Source organism: Coenobita brevimanus, chromosome 65 (genome assembly GCF_032717465.1).
Source record: "Coenobita brevimanus isolate Jiangsu-jjx chromosome 65, ASM3271746v2, whole genome shotgun sequence".
Taxonomy (NCBI): domain Eukaryota; kingdom Metazoa; phylum Arthropoda; class Malacostraca; order Decapoda; family Coenobitidae; genus Coenobita; species Coenobita brevimanus.
This window is the reverse complement of record NC_137018.1, coordinates 46517123-46534127: the sequence shown is the minus strand read 5'-3', so window position 1 is coordinate 46534127 and position 17005 is coordinate 46517123. Positions and strand designations below refer to the sequence as shown.

The 17005-nt window shown below is 41.6% G+C and overlaps 1 protein-coding gene across 1 annotated transcript in view; it reads left to right on the top strand.

Annotated features, from left to right (window-relative positions):
• LOC145405001 (uncharacterized) overlaps nucleotides 1-16279 on the top strand; it is a 91369-nt gene extending 75090 nt beyond the window's left edge. The window contains exons 18-22 of the mRNA XM_080276502.1: nucleotides 5186-5296; nucleotides 10272-10484; nucleotides 13395-13595; nucleotides 14459-14571; nucleotides 16101-16279. Of these exons, the coding sequence (XP_080132628.1) occupies nucleotides 5186-5296; nucleotides 10272-10484; nucleotides 13395-13595; nucleotides 14459-14571; nucleotides 16101-16269 (807 nt within the window). The 3' untranslated portion in view covers nucleotides 16270-16279. The remainder of the gene's footprint in view (nucleotides 1-5185; nucleotides 5297-10271; nucleotides 10485-13394; nucleotides 13596-14458; nucleotides 14572-16100) is intronic.
• Nucleotides 16280-17005: the final 726 nt, after the last annotated feature.

Genomic DNA, 17005 nt, shown 5'->3' with positions numbered 1-17005 from the left:
GAAAAAATTGATAGTGGCCATGATCCGCCCCAGGTTAGAATATGCAGCGGTAGTGTGGTCCCCACACAAAAAGAAAGATATAAACAAGATTGAGAGAATACAAAGAACAGCAACCAAGATGGTCCCCAGTCTGACAGACCTGTCATACAGAGAGAGGCTGGAAAAACTGGATTTGCCTTCGTTAGAGGAAAGGAGAAAGAGGGGAGACGTGATTGCGGTGTTCAGGACCATGGTGGGAGTAGATAAAATTGACAAAGAAGATCTGTTTGTATGGGATAAGAGAGCAACAAGAGGACATGGAATGAAATTGAAAAAGTCAAGCTGCTTGAAGGATATCAAGAAATATAGCTTTCCTTACAGAAGTATAGACTTATGGAATAGCCTGGACAAAGAGATCGTCCAGTCCAAAAACTTAAATGAGTTTAAAGTTAAATTCGACTTATTGAGAAACAGCGACGGAAACCCACGAGCATAGTACATTCCGTGTATATCACAATTAGGTATATTAGGTAAATACTTAAATATTTGGAACGACTTAGACAAAGAGGTGGTGCATGAGAAAAACATTCATGTGTGTAAAGGTAGACTTGATAAATGTGGATATGGAGACAGGACAACACAAGCATTGCTTAATTCCTGTATACTACAAATAGGTAAATACAAATAGGTAAATACACACACAAAATCCTTGGTGTAACATACAATACATCAGTGTCATTTAAACAACACATCACAAACATTAAAAATAAATTAACACCAAGACTCAGCACCCTAAGGTCACCTGCCCATACAACATTTGGACACAGCAAAAAAAACCACCACCACAGTATACAAACAATATATGCATTCAGTGATGAATTATGCAAGCCCTGCTTGGGCCTTTAACCTCACTAAACCATACTACAGCACCCTACAGACCATACAGAACAAGGCCCTAAAAATAATCACAGGCTGCACAGCTACTACAGCTGCAGGCCACCGGCACCAAGAAACCAAAGTCCTCAAATTCAAGAATTATCTGGACATGAGAGGCACCCAAATTCTTTCCTCAGCCTCCACAAACCTACACCATCCACTGCACTACATGGCAGCACATCCACACACACCAAGGAACATCAAAACAACACTCAGCACACAATATCATACACAAATACTGTCATCTCTACCCCCTCGCTCACCACAAACCAGCTTCCAGAAGCATATCCATACTCAAATCACTCGCTGCTCCATTCAGTCACTCAGAGACAACACACAGCTGCATGCACAGCCTCCTGATATCCACCCTCCTGAATCCCACCTCCCTCGTGAGGACAGGGTCCACCTGGCCAGGCTGAGATGTGGGCATCATCCAGCCCTCCTGATTTATCAGAAAAAGCTGGATGACTCAGTTGCTTATGCTTGTCCAGGATGCAACACAGCACCCCATACTATTAAGCACATTATGGAAGACTGCATTGCACACAATCACCTGCACCAACAACACAACATACACTCCTAGAGCGCTCTGTGGGAAAACCCGTTCTTGGCCGTGGCCTTCCTTAGGGACTTGGGGCTGTTCGGCCAGACTGCCAAGGGAACAACTACCGCTACTACTACTGCACATCTACTTTGTTATTTCCAAGGCAGGTATTGGCAGTGTCTTCTTGCCTACCCGCCATTCACCTGCTTTCAGCTCTACTCATTTCTGTTTACGTGTCTCACTCTGGCTTTTAGTAAATGACAAAATACATGTACTGTATTAGTGTCTGTAGCTCCTGTGGAAAATGTTTACATAAATATGCACCAGGCAGTGGCAGCCTCTCTTCTTTGTTACCATTCATATGCAACTACAGTAATTGCCTGCTTTTGGTTCTACTCATTTCCATCTACATATCTCGCTCATCTTTAATAAATAACAATATTCTTAGTACCTGTTGCAGAACAATTATTCATTGTGAATGAGACAGACCTATGGTGGAATGGTGTGTATAAAGGAAATGTGTTTTTAATCATTAACAATCACATTAACATGAATGGCCACATAAGAATTATATATATAATGAGTATATAAAGGCTACCATAAAAAAATTGCCACCAATGAGATCTGTGTATCAATGGCATCTTAGGAATGTAACCCCCATCGATAATGAGAGACCTGTACTGTATGTACAGTAATACTGTATAATATACCATCCACGTAATCCTCGAGTAATGAGCGGTTGAGTAACATGTTTTAGTAGTAACATGCTTAGCATAATGCAACAGTTCATAATCAACACTCGCAAAAACTCGAGCTCACACAGGAAGTTAGCTGGCCTGGCAACAAGATTTGAAAGTCGTGCATGGTGATGTCACCCACTAGACATGCCATGGCTGGCTGGCTCGGACATCCAGGTACCTGTCCTGGGCACATTCAAGGCCATATGGTTAGACGAAAATTTATGGGTTTTGCAATTTTAAGGGACGAAATGGAATGAAAATGTATGCTAATCAGAAAAAAATTACTCTTTCATTCATGTGTTCTCATAAGTTAGCGCTCAGTTCCACATTCTTCATTCAGTTTGCGCTTCCCAACACATTTTGGACTGACTGAGCATACGGCTATTAGTCCTTACTTGCGCCTTACTGAGTTCTACCCCACACTTGGGTTTCACAGTTTTAGGGGATGAAATGGAACAAAAATGTTTGCTAATCAAAAAAATATATTCTTTCATCCATGTGTTCTCGTTAGTTGGCGTTCAGTTCCACATTCTTCGTTCAATTTCACGCTTCCCATTTCGGACCACCTGAGCATACGGCTATCAGCCCATTCTCGCATCTCACTGAGTTTACCCCACACTCGTATGGGTTTTGCAATTTTAGGGAACAAAATAGTATAAATACTGTTTCGTCCATGTGTTCTTGTAAGCTATTGTTCAGTTCCACTTTCTTCGTTCGATTTGGTGCTTCCCAACACATTTCGGACCAACTGAGCATAAGGCTGTCTGTCCTGTCTTGTGTCACACCAAGTTCTACCTGCGCAATGCAGCAAGGTTTTTCTTGTGTTTGAGTGTCAAGTGAGGACTTTGACTCTTAGCCATGCCACGTGATCAACCCCAGCCACACAGAAAGTGACCCATCTTCATGTATGGCCGGAAGTATGAGATAGTAAAAGAGTGAGAGCAGGGAAAGAGACAGGTAGAAATTATGCCCAGAAGTATGAGATAGTAAAGGAGTTAGAGCAGGGAGAGAGGCAGGTAGAAATGGCAAAAAAGCATGGCATGAATGAAAGTACCATCAGAACGATTTCAAAAGACCAAGAAAACATGAAGAAGATAATAAGTGGGAACCTTGGTGATGCAACCTGGCAGCAATGAATGTTCGTAATGTTGTCTTGAAGCTAACTGAGAATCTCAAAGGGAGTTATGTGGAGCTTCAGAGAAAGAACAACTAGCCTAATGCTCAGTTGGCCTGAAATTAGTTGGAAAACTCAAAATCAAACGAAGAATGTGAAACTGAATGCTAACTTACAAGAGCACTTGGATGAAAGTGTAATTTTTCTGATTAGCAAACATTTTTGTTAAACTTTGTCCCCTAAAACAGCAAAACCCATGAATTTTTGCCTGAGCATATGGCCTAACATTGCTACCAAAGGCCACGTGATATGAGAGAAGGCAAAACTTTATGACAGCGACAACATTGGTGATGGGGGGGGGGGAAGGGTACCCAGCCCAACTTTTTTTTTTCTATCTGTCTCTCTATTGCCAGATGCCTTAATCCCATAAGGGGTGGCCACAAACAAATCGCCTCCATGTCACCTGGTCCCCTGCCATTACACTGCCTTGCTCCCAGCTCACATCCCCTTGTCTCATATATGTACCTCTCCACTCGGACCCTCCATCTCATCCTTTGCCTCCCCCTTCCCCTTCTCTCCTCCACCTCACTCACATACACTCTCCTCATTAATCTCTCGCTTTCCATCCTCTCCACTTGGCCAAACCACCTCAATGTATTTCTCCTAATGCTTTCTATCACATCCACATCCACACCATAATGCTCTGTCACTTCCTCATTTGCCAGTCTGTTTCTCCATGTAACTCCACATGGTCCTTTCAAATAACTCATTTCCACTGCTCTCACTCTTCAGTCCTTCCAATAAGGTCCATGCTTCACTTTTGTTTTTGTTAATGCTATTTTTAATACCATTCATGTTCTTAATGATAACAGTTATATCCTTTGCGGTGTTTTACCTGATGGTGAGTAATAATAGGGGGTAATTATGTGGGATTGTGTGGTAAGAAGGGGTAAAAGTGAGAGTTTTGGAAAGACACCAGAACACATTGTACAGTTATACATGCAAACATTTTGTTTGAGTGACGGGGACTTGAGTGGCATGGTCCTTGTCTAGTTCCTATTGTCCGCGTTACTTGAGGATTGAGTGTACTGTGCAGTGCCTTGACTTTTTGTCAGGAAAACTCTATTTAGGGTTGTTTTCTCTGTGTTTGCATACTTATACAGTACAGTGTTGGGTTTAATGGAAGTTATACCCCCTGTAGAGGGGTTAGGATGGTAGTACAACATTATCCCTCTAAATGCAATATCCAACAGTGCCTTGGCTGAATTATGACTGATAAATGGGGGATTACTGTAATATGGAATTTACTTATTGTTGTGTAACTCCTTTGTTTTTTGCTTCTGTATTGCCTTGTGTGATATTTCACACCCCTCAGCTAAAGTCTGTTGGCATCCCTACGTGTCAAGTGGGGTTGGTGGAGGATTAGTGCCCCTCCCTGTAAAACAATTAACTCTAAGCCCTTGGCCACCCCATTTGGGATACATGGCGTCTGGCAATGGATGGATGGATCTTTCACATTACACCTCCCACACCCTAAACCTGTCCCATTGTACTCCTCCTGAATCTTACCCATTAAATATTTTACACCCCTCACAGTACATCTTAAACTTCTACTCCACATCTAATACACACACTCACCATTTTTAGTCCATTGAGACCAAGGAGGTTTTTTTCATTGTATTTTTTACATTTTGATTTTATTTAGCTTAAAGTAGACTTTTTGAACTGGAAGGAAGATATAACCTTAAGAAGTCCCAGGAATACAAGAAGCCTATCCTGAATTGAATAAAATCATCTGGTAGCAGCAAGAATATACAAAACAATGGATGTCCTCCAGATTCAAGGAGTTAACATAATTTTCTTCAATGTCAGATCTCAAGTGGGAAGGATGCTGACCCTCATGCGGTGGAGGACTATATGGATGTATTTGAGGACTACTCCAAGGCTCTCCTGCAGCGGGTTGTCAACCTTTGTGATGTTAATGTGAGTCCTCTTGTGGTTTTGTCAGTACCACACACTGTAGTCAGTTTGTTTTCATGTGACAGAACTAGTCCATTCCCACAACTTAACCCTAACCGCACTGGGGGAAAAAAAAAAAAAAAAATGATACCCCTCTACGGTGGCTGATTTTGGATTTTTTTTTTTTTCCAGGCTAAATGGGCTTTATACATCAGTATAAGATCCCTGGCACTAATAAAAGTTATCACTAAAGCCAGAAAGTTGGTTGAATCCAGTTGCGTTGGTGCCGCTTTACTTCTGAAATCTTCAAGGTTACTGAAGGAGCAGAGGGGCTGTGAGCTTGTGAACCAATTTTGGATTTTTTTGGGGGGGCTAAATGGGCTTAATAGATCAATATAAGATCCCTGGCACTAATAAAAGTAATCACCAAATCTAGAAAGTTGGTTGAAGCAAGTCAGGTTGGTGCCACTTGACATCTGAAATCTTCAAGGTTACTGAGAGAGCAGAGCGGTTGTGAACCTATGAAGTCTGTCACACGCCTCATTTGCTCCTAAATCAGTGTTATAAGCATAGTGGAGAAATGTCTGAAGTTAGTGAGATACATTATTACCCTCCATTTTACTTTGGTTGCTTACAATGACTTCTCAGTGCTGCAAGGTGTAGAACTACATCATTGGCGTGTTAGAGGGGGGGCGTAGATCTATGTTGCTAGCATGGTATGGGTTAAATACTGTACAAAGCCATGGTTGCATAAAATTTAATGAGCCTTAATTATGGAGTTGGAATGAATCTCTGCCTACAGTACTTGTCAAATCATCCCTCCAATCTGACTGCACTTTACCATCAACTGAGCAGAGGAAGACTAGTGTTCTTTGTCATATCAGGAAAAATGCACTTTAGTGTACACTTCAGGTTCTACACAAATGATGCCTTCTATAGCAAGATGAGCAGAGTGGTGGCTGAACAGGGAGCTGTTGGCAGAAGTGTTAATGAACAGTACAGAACTCTCAAGAACAATCTCTTGAGAGTTACTGATTCAGCGTGTGGATGGAAAAGGGGTCCTCCCAGACATAAGGTAACATGATGGTGGGATGAGGGTGTAGAAGCTGCAGTTGAGGAGAAAAGAAGGCTTTTCTAGGAAAGGAAAAAGGGTGGTAACAGAGAGGAATCCTTGGCTGCCAATCATAGGGCTAGAAAGGAGGTATACAGGGAAAAATCTTAGTCTTAGAGACTTTTGCAGGATAACCTAAATAGTGATGAAAGGAAGAATATAGTATTTATGGTGGCAAATCTGTTGAGAGAAAATAGGGATATCATAGGTGAGCAGTGTGTAAATGATAAAGAAAAGGTAGTGGTGGACAATGAGGATATTGAAGATGCGTGGAGAGAGCATTATAACTGGCTGCTGAATTAGGAGAGTGACTGGAAGAGGGAAGGTTTGGTGTCAGCAGATCCAGTATTTGGCCCATAGCTTTTGATTGATGCTACTATTATGAGCAAGGTAATAGGAAGGATGCAGTTGGGGAAGGCAACAGGTGTGTCTGGGTTAACTGTTGAAATGTTGAACTTCTCAGGAGATATAGGAGTGGGTTTTGCTACTGGTTTAATAAATTCAGTTATATATGAGCATGTTGTTTGAGATGACTGGCTGAAGAGTGTGATTGTAAATGTGAACAAAGAGAAGGATGATGCCTCCAAAAGAGAAAATTATAGAGGCATAAAAATTTTGAACCAGATGATGAAGGTAATAGTGAGTCCTAGAAGGTATGATAAGGGAAAGAGTAATTAATTATTGATGAGATGCAGTTTGGGTTTATGTCAGGCAAAGAGACCTCTGATACCTTATTCATTGTCCAACAGCTTCAAGAAAAATACATAGGAAAGAAAAGGGAGCTGTACTTTGTTTTTATTAATCTGGAGAAGGCCTTTGACAGAGTCCCTAGGGAGGTGGTAAGTGGGCAATGAGAAAGCATGGGATTGAGGAGCGGCCAGTTAGAGTGGTTATAGATATGTACGTGGATAAATACACCCAAGTGATAGTGAAGGGAGATTTAAATGATGAGTTTTCTGTGAATATTGGCATCCATCATGGGTTAGTCTTGACCCATTTAACATTTGTCATGGTGCATGAAGCTCTCTCACGTGACTTCAGAATTGGACTGCCATGGGAGATTTTGTATGCAGATGACTTGATGTTGATTGCAGAGAGTGAAAGGGAGGCAGAGGAAGGATTTAGGAAATGGAGAGACAGATTGGGGTACAATGATCTGAGAGTCAGTGCAGATAAAACAAAAGTGATGATATCAAGGGCTGGTGGCGGTACTGTCAAAACGGAGAGAGTGCAGCCATGCGCAGTTTGCCACAAAAGTGTGGGAAGTAACTCCATTTTGTGCAATGTTTGTGATAATTGGGTACATAAAAGATGAAGTGAAATTTGAGGTAGGTGGTGAAATAACACTGATCTCGTGTGTGTGGTGTCAGGAAAAGTATGTAGATTGTCAGGCATGAAGGATTAATTTTGATGGAGAGTCTCTTGTGTGTGTGGAGGAGTTTTATTTGGGGGACATGTTATGTGCTGGAGATGGGGCTGGAGCTAGCTCAGTGGCTAGGGTAAGGAGTGGTTGGAGGAAGTTCAGGAATCTGTTGCTTATCCTAACATTGAGAGGGCTCTCCCTCCATGTTAAGGGAGCTTTATATGTGTCATGTGTTAGGAGTCTAATGGTGTATGATAGTGCACCCTGGGCAGCTAAGGAAGAGGATATTTGTAGGCTCAAATGTACAGAAATGACAATGATTAGATGGATGTGTAGTTTGTCCTTGAATATGAGGCCTGAGGAAGCTAGATTGTGATTGAAGAGCAGAGAGAAAGGATGGGACTTGAATGTATTGTGATGAGGAGGGGTAGATTGAGATGGGTGGGTATGTTGAGAGGATGAAGGAAAACAGTTGGGTGTGGAGGGTGAAAGATGTGAAAGTTGAGAGTAGGGCTGCATGAGGCAGACCAAAAACGACCTGGGACGAGGTCATAGAGTGTGACGTCAGGGATAAGGGACTGAATAGGTAGGCTGCCAGAGATTGGGCAGCATGAAGAGCTGCCATTAGGTGACCTTGGCCAACACATGCAAGCATGGTGGTGTCTTTATAAACCATATGGTATGATACAGCCACATCTCCTTACTTCAAGTAAACAGATAGTCCGTAATTAATGCCATAGGGTGGACTTAGGAGGTTCTGTAATCTCTCCTAGTAAGTGATTGGTTTGTATTTGATACCTTTTTTTTTATTAATATATTTATTTTTTATGCTAATGTGAATCATAGTGTAGTACTTTCAACACTACACACCAGTGTATAAACACACTCCACTTAATATGAAGTGGATATATTCATGTAGTAGGAGGTTTCCTAGTAATCTTTTCTTTGTGCTAAGGTTTTCTTATTACTTCTTAATATTCTGTTATATGTTCTTTATTTCTTATTAGAGCCAGCATAGTTCACATGCACATCATACAAGAGAAGTATTAAAACATGCATTATGCAAAAATAAACTGGTAAGAAAGCTCAGGAATCCATGTATTCAGTGTACAGTACAGTACTACTCTGTGTGATACAACTTTGACTGGTGCATATGTTACTGGCCAATGGATAAAAGGTTTTAAGTACAGTACTAAAACCACATTTTTGACCTAGAATTTTATAGTTATGCATGTAACTGTAAGTGTAAATGGGGGTTAATTCATCAGCAGCTGAAGTACCTTCACTTGAATGATGACTTGTATTTTTCCTGCTACCTCCAGATGATTTTGTTATGAAAGGGATTGTAATGAGTGCTATATCTAAGTCGTTCAGTTTAGACAAATGTATGCCGAGTAAAATCATCTGGAGTTAACAAGAATAAAATAGAAAGGGTTTCATTATATTGAAAGGGTATGCCTTTTTTGATACAATACTGTAGTTTGAATTTTGTCAAAGCAGGCTTTACTGATCCTCCATAAGATCCACCAACATACTGTAAAAACACCCCCACTCATAACACAAGTCTTGAATGAGACAACCCTATAGTTGCGGTGCGTGACTCTGAGGTTGTTATTATCGTACCCTGGCAACCTATCATTCAAAAGTGCATCTGAATTCATGTATAATATGATACGCCTGTGATTCGTGTATAATATGTTCGTGTATAATTTATTTGTGCATAATAATATTATTCGTGTATAATATAATACGAAATTGGATGCACTTTTGAATGGTTGGTTGCCAGGGTAGGTGGGGGCACTCACCATCCACTCACTCGATGTAGTGCTGCTGTCGGGTGTCTGCCCTTTCCTCTCCTCCATCCGTCTTTCCTTCCATCCTCTTCTGTCTTCCTTTACTTCATTCTTTCCTCGTCTTTCTGCCTACGGGTAACTTTACACTTCCTCTTCTGTCTTTCTTTCCTTCATTCTTTCCTCTTCCTTCTGCCTGTGGGTGACTCTACACTGAGTGACAAGCCAAATGGCTTCCTGTACACCAAGAAACCATTTACTACGCTGGGTGGTAACCATATAACCAAATTTTGGGGCCTGGTGGTTTAGTGAGTAATTATTGCGCTCCAATCGGATTGAGCCGGTGAAGGTTTATATCCAAGGGGTGGTTGGGGTTTATTGCTCATGTAATGCTACTCGGGGATGAGCGAGGCTGGTCACTCTCATCTTAAATGCCGGGACCAACTGCTTAGCCCCGGGCTGCTACTCTCCTCATGGGGCAGTGTAGGATTGGATGATGGATGGATGGTTGCCAGGGTACGATACTGACAACCTCAGAGTTGTGCGCCGTGACTATAGTAGTTGATAATACAGTAGCTCCAAAGCTGTGATGTGAAGGTATGTGGCATATAGGAAATTGCTGGGCCCCAAGTAACAAGGCATCAAGTTTATGCCCAGATAATTAAAGAAATATAAAAAAAAGAGCAAGACAGTTTGAATTGGTTGTAATGTGTGTTAATGCATACTATCCCACAGGGCAATACCGCCATGCACTATGCCGTCTCTCATGGCAACTTTGATGTGGTGAGCATCCTGCTGGACTCCCGGGTCTGCAATGTCAACCAGCAGAATAAAGCTGGTTACACTGCAGCCATGTTGGTCTCCCTTGCCCTCATCCGCACTGAAGTTCACACTGGAGTTGTCCAGCGACTCTTCCAGATGGCAGATGTCAACATTAAAGCCAGTCAGGTAAGTCACAGGCCCAGCCTGACCTGATTCACCTCCACATTAACACATTATTTGTATGGTTGTTTGCCCATTCATAGTCCAGGCAGTCTGTTGTTATAACTGGAGAAAGCTGAATTTCCAGAAATCAGTTTCCTGTGGTCAGTTGGATCTCATGACTTAGTGATATTAAAACACCTACTTTTGATATTCTTTTTAAACTTTCTTTTTTATTTCCTATCCTGTTTATTCAGCAAACAGGTCCAGCAGTGTAAGCAGATATTTGAATGCACACTTTAAGTACGAGAAAAATTTATAGTAGAAACCAGAAGTCAGGTATAAGTATTACCCTGTACAAAAGAAAAAAGGAAAAAGAAGTGTATGGTATCATAGGGGCATTTGTCTTCTTAGTGTAATAGGAAAAGTATATGACAACATTTATTGATAGAGTTAGGGAAATAACAGAGGAATTAGTTGGAGAAGAACAGGAAGGTTTTAGGAAGGGAAGAGGTTGTGTAGATCAGATATTCATCCTTTGGTCTTTAGTGGAAAAGTTTCTAGAGAAGGGAAAGAAGTTGTATGCAGCCTTCATGGATTTGGAGAAAGCACATGACAGAATGGATAAAAAATATTTAAGAATATATGGAGTAAATGGGAAGCTGTTGAATGCCGTGAAGAGTATGTATGAGGGTGCTATTGCTGCAGTCCTTGGGGATGGTGAACTGTGTGAATTTTTCTGTCTGAATGTTGGACTGAAACAGGGATGTGTCATGTCTCCATGATTAGCCAAGCTGTATGTGGATGGAGTTATAAAAGAGATACAAGGCAAGGTAGTGCATGTTGGAGCGACCCTAATGAGAGAGGGCACCATTTGGAAACTTCCTGTTTTGTTGTCTGCAGATGATACTGTCCTGTTAAGTGTGTAAGAAACAGAATTTAAAGGTGAATGTAGGAAAGAATAAAATAACAGTCCTTGAGTGAAATGAAGTAACTGAATTTACAGTGAATTTGGATGATGAGGAAATTGAAAATGCGAGTGCGGTTAAGTACGTGGGTGATGTGATGAGTAAGGATGCAAGTTTTGGAGATGAGTGTACAACAGGGAAGAAAGGTTGCTGGTTCTTTGAAAGCAGTGATAAGTGATAGCAAAGTGAGCATGGAAGTAAAAAAGAGTCACTGCATGATAATGGTGTGATAACTCTAACATATGGAAGTGAAGCTTGGACCTTGTTGAAAGGACGCAAGTCAAGAGTGAGAGCAGTGGAAATGAGCATGTGGAGTTACATGGAGGGACTGTCTGACAAATGAGGAAGTGAAGGAGCATTATGGTGAGGATGTGGATGTGATAGGAAGCGTAAGGAGAAGGACACTGAGGTGGTTTGTCCATGTGGAGAGGATGGAGAGTGAGAGACTAAATAGAAGAATGTATGTGAGTGAAGTGTAACGGAGGAGAGGGAGGGGGAGGCCTAGGATGAGGTGGGATGGAATGGAGAGGTATATAAGAGAGGGGAGTGTGAGCTGGGGGTAGGGCAATGAAATGCCGTGGGGCAGGGTGACATGGAGGCGATTTGTTTGTGGCCTCCCCATATGGGATTAACCCCTTCGTGCACCTAAAGTTTTCTATAAGTTTGTGTGACATGATCAGAGAAAATGCCATGAGGGCAGCCTAGACGCACACACAAAGGAAAACATTCCCATGGATTTTATTTGCCCCCCAGATTGGTTATATTGGTATAAATTGTATACCATCATTTTTGCCATTATTTATTCTCTACAATAAGCTAATAAAAACATACAAAACTGATGAGTAAAAGTACAGTGAAAGTACTGAAATGCAGTGAGAACAACGTGTTTCCACAGTGAAAATAACTTCCCAAAATCCACCACAATATTTTGCACGCATCATGCAAGAGCAAAGCATATGTTTATGTGCAGAATTTTACGAGCATTCATGTGGTGTTTATATACAGAATATTACGAGCTTTCATGTGGTGTGTTTAGAATTTTGATACAACCAATAGTTTTCGAGTAAATTGCCAAAAATCGTGCATGTGCACTCCTCCTCCTCCCACTGAAAGCCAAGAGAAAGCCAACTATTTGAGAGTGTTGGCCTTGAAATAGACACCCTCTCCCCCTATGACGCAGCAAAGATAGACGCACTTCATGCCAAAACTTAATTTTTGGTGAATGTTTTTGTCCAAAATTCCCTAATTGGCATCCATACCAACACTGACAAGTGCGTCATCAGTTCCTCTTCACCCTAACACCACTTTGACTCATTTTGCGTCATTGTGCGCGAGGAAGTTATGGCGTCTGGCAGTAGATAGATAGATAGAAATTGGATCTTCCTCAATAGTAGATAGATAGATAGAAATTGGATCTTGCTTATGTATTGTTAAGATGTTTTGAGATAACTGCACAGAACATAGACAGGTTAGAACACAAACAGGCAGTCCTGCTCATCATAATTCTCACCTAACTTAAGAAGTTGGGGTAAATAAATGTTGCAGAAGAAAAATGATAATATATAATCCAAGTACCGTGACAAAGGATTTTGAGCTACAGGACTATCAAATCATTTTTGCACTTTTCTGTGTTTCATATCACTTCACTGAGTACGTAATAAGACTTGCATCAAACTAGGTGCTTTATCCAGTGGCAAGCACATGGCATACTGCAGTACCCACTTTCAAACTTAACACACCTCTCTACTATTACCTCTTGCACCTCACTTTCACGGTATGGACAGTCCTTCAACTTAATAATGCACAAAAGATTTCTTTTAACACCCAACAGAAGTGGTCAGTTTCCTACTATCCACTGGATTCAGACCCTGATGAACCTGGGGCAGCAGCAACAACAAGCCCTCGAGTAATACCATAATGATGCATTACAATGTCTCTGTTGCGGTCAGTCTGTATTTGTGTACTTCAGCATGGGCAGACAGCGCTGATGCTGGCTGTATCACATGGCCGGTTGGACATGGTGCGGCTGCTGGTAGGTGCTGGAGCAGATGTAAACATTCAGGATGAGGATGGATCGACAGCTCTCATGTGTGCAGCGGAACATGGCCACCTCCCCATCGTGGCTTTCCTCCTCAGCCTCCCTGACACAGACCCCACACTCATGGATCACGTCTGTTGTTTTTATTTTAGTTTTGTGTGTTTGTTAGATAGTTTTGTAATCCCTAAGAGATGAAGCCTGGATCCCAAAGACTTGAATGATGAGCAAATGAATGTGTGGCCTATTTCATTGGGTGTGCTTTTGATTAGTTCTCCCATTATCATGTTTTTCTCATTTCTTCATGTCTGGATCTACATCACCTCACCTTTAGATGGGAAAAAGAGGTTAGGATGATGATAATGGTGTGTTCATTTTGTGAGTGTGCAAGAAAGGGGTATATAATTTGATAAAGCTAAGAAATTGACAAGGGATGAAAAATGAGCTAGTGAGTTATGTTCAGATAATCATTTAGGATGATGACAGCGTGTCTGTTTACATAAATATGTGTCAGCTATGAATGCAAAGTTATTTGTGTAAGAATAAGGTTGCTTGTGTTATTGTATATTGATGTATAAATTTGTTTGTAGCATGTAGGATGCTGCTGAAATCTTGAGGATTTGAATGATAAGGTAATGGATGTATACACAATTTTACTGGCCATTCAGTTGATAGATCTTGTACTTTTGATTTTCCTTCTCCTATTTCTGAATCCGACCCACCAGATTTATTTGTCAGAAATAGGCTTTTCATGATGACAGTGGTGATGATAATAAACATGTGTAATGTTGTGTGACAAGACAGGAACACAGTGCTTACCTCAGCAATGTGTTGTGTGATGATGATGATATTTCTGCACATGAAATGGAATATTATGTACCGTAACAGGACAGGAACTAGTGCTGACTATAGCAGTGTGGTGATGAAGCTGTTTACAGTATTGTGGATGATGCTGACAGTGATGATGGTGAGATGATGATGATGATAATGTTTTTCAGGATGGAAGCACTGCATTGACAATTGCAGTGGAGGCTGGCCACAAGGATGTGGGAGTGCTGCTGTACAAACACATGAACCTTTCACGTGGCTCCTCTCCTTACTCCTCAGTCAGGTGGGTCCAGGGTACACCAGCAGGGAAGATAGACAGACACAGAGAAAGAGAGGTAGATAGGGAAATAGAGGGAGGTAGAGAGAATGAGAAACAGGGAGAGAGAGAAGGTGAAGCAGGTAGAGAATTGGATGGACACAGAGATAATGAGAAACAGTCAAGGGAACAGGAGGCAGAGAAAATGAAGGACAGAGAGGGAAGCAGTAGGCAGAAGTTAGACAGAGAGAGAAACAGGGCTGGAAGAAGAATGCGAAATGGATGAAGCAAACAGACTGAGAAACAGGAATGAGAAAGAAAGAAGGAGAAACAGGAATGAGGGAGAGAGAATGAGAAATTGAGAGGGAGTCAGCGAGACAGAGAGGAGGACAAACAGGGATGCAGAGACAAGAAGGAACAAGGAGGAAAACAGAACAAATGAGAAACAGGGTTGAGGTAAAGAATGAGAAACAGGTAGAGAGGCATGGGGGAGAGTGAGAAATAGGGAGGGAGAACGGAAGCAGGAAACATGAGAGTCAGTGGGCAAGTAGGAATGAAGAATGTGAATCAGGCAGACAAGTAGGACAAAAAGCAAACAGGAGGGAAAGGGTAGAGACAGACATACAACAGGCAAGTGGAATGGAAGGCAGGTAGGAAGAGGATAGAATTGGAAGAAGGCAGGGAGGTAGATAGAATGGGAGGCAGGCATTGGGGTAGGTAGACTGAAAGCATGTAAGAAGATAAGTAGGTCTGGATGTAAATAGAAGGGTGAGTAGAGTTGGAGACAGGTTGAATGGGAGGCAGGCAGGCAGGTACCATAAGTAGAATGGAAAACAGTCAGATAGGAATGATTTGAGACAGACAGACAGAAGGCAGGTAGATTGAGAGGCATGTATGAAGATGGTAAAATGGTAAGCAGGCAGGTAGACAGGTAGATTGAGAGGCATGTATGAAGATGGTAGAATGGTAAGCTGGCAGGTAGACAGGTAGAATGGGAGGCAGACAGAAAAATAGGTGGAATGGGAGAGTATGCAGGAAGGTAACTAGGTAGAATAGGAGGCAGGCAGGAAGGTGAGTAGAATGGGTGTCAGGCAGGAAGGTGGGCAGCATGGGAGGTAGGCAGGGAGGCACAATAGATAGAACGAGATGTAAGCAGGAAAGTGGGTATGGTAACTAACAAGGTATGTGGAATGGAAAGCATGGGAAGCAGGCTGGCAAGGAGTCATATGAAAGGATAGGTAGGTAGATAAGCCGCAAGAGTCATGGGTATTGATAGAAAAGAATGAACATAGTAATGTTATGCAACTCTCACACTCACTCATGCTTATGCTTTTTCATGTATTCATTTACTTACCTCTTCATACCGTCAGTGATGCACCCCTCATTGCTGTACTGGCTTAGTCGTCCATGAGTCTGTTGTCTGACTGACTTCCCAATCCACCCATCCACCTGTCTATTTGTAATGTATCCATTCATTCATACATAGTCATCCATTCATCCACCTCTTCATCCACTTATTTATGTAAAGAAATGTACCCATTAATTCCCTCAATCAGGATCAAGCGTTCTCGGACCCCAACACTCCTGAGTCGTTCCTCCACCACTCCCCCACCCCGATCTTCTGCCCCGACCTCCCCTGGCCGCTCCCGCAAGTCCTCTGCCCCAGCTAGCCCTGGACCCAATCCCCGCCACACCTCTGCCTCCCTTTCCAACCTGATCTTGTGAAACAGATGAATACATGAACATATGAGGTCCATCCAAAGTATATGGATTGCCAAATTATTGTAATACAGTATATCAGTCTGTGTCATACATTTGAAAAGAAGCTTCTTCAGTTCAGTGATTTACCAAGTATTCTCTATTTTGTTCTTTCTCCCTCCATTTGGTAAAGAACAGTAAAACCTGGGTAAGTTGGAACATATTGGACTGTAGTCTTTCTAAATTATCAGAATTCTGACTTATCATTACACATTTACTTCTCGTGTTCCCTACAATAGTCAAAAACATGAAAGCAAACTGACTTATACGTGAATAGGTAACTGCTGTACTAATTTTGACAGTATAACACATCAGTACAAAACTGTACTGCAGGTGAGGAGTGACACTTCTAGTGACATTGTGGCAGGTAACAGAGGAATGGTAAGGGATGTCTCCTGGCTCAGTGTGGTATTTATTTTATGTGTCACATTATTCCATATTATATTTTTAAAATTCTGAGAGTATAGCCATTCTAACTTACCAATATCTAAAATTGTGACTTAACTGAATGCCGACTTAACAAGGATACTGTATGCAGTGTGCCTTAGAAAGAGAGAAGTTCCAATTACTTGGTAATTAGGGTTGGATGTCAAGTTTCTAGAATTAGAGAAGTTTCCAGAATTTCCCCTGAATTTCAAGACATTATTGATTCATACTGTTAGCCATAGCCACAAGTGTAGGTGTATGAGCAAGAGTGAGTCAG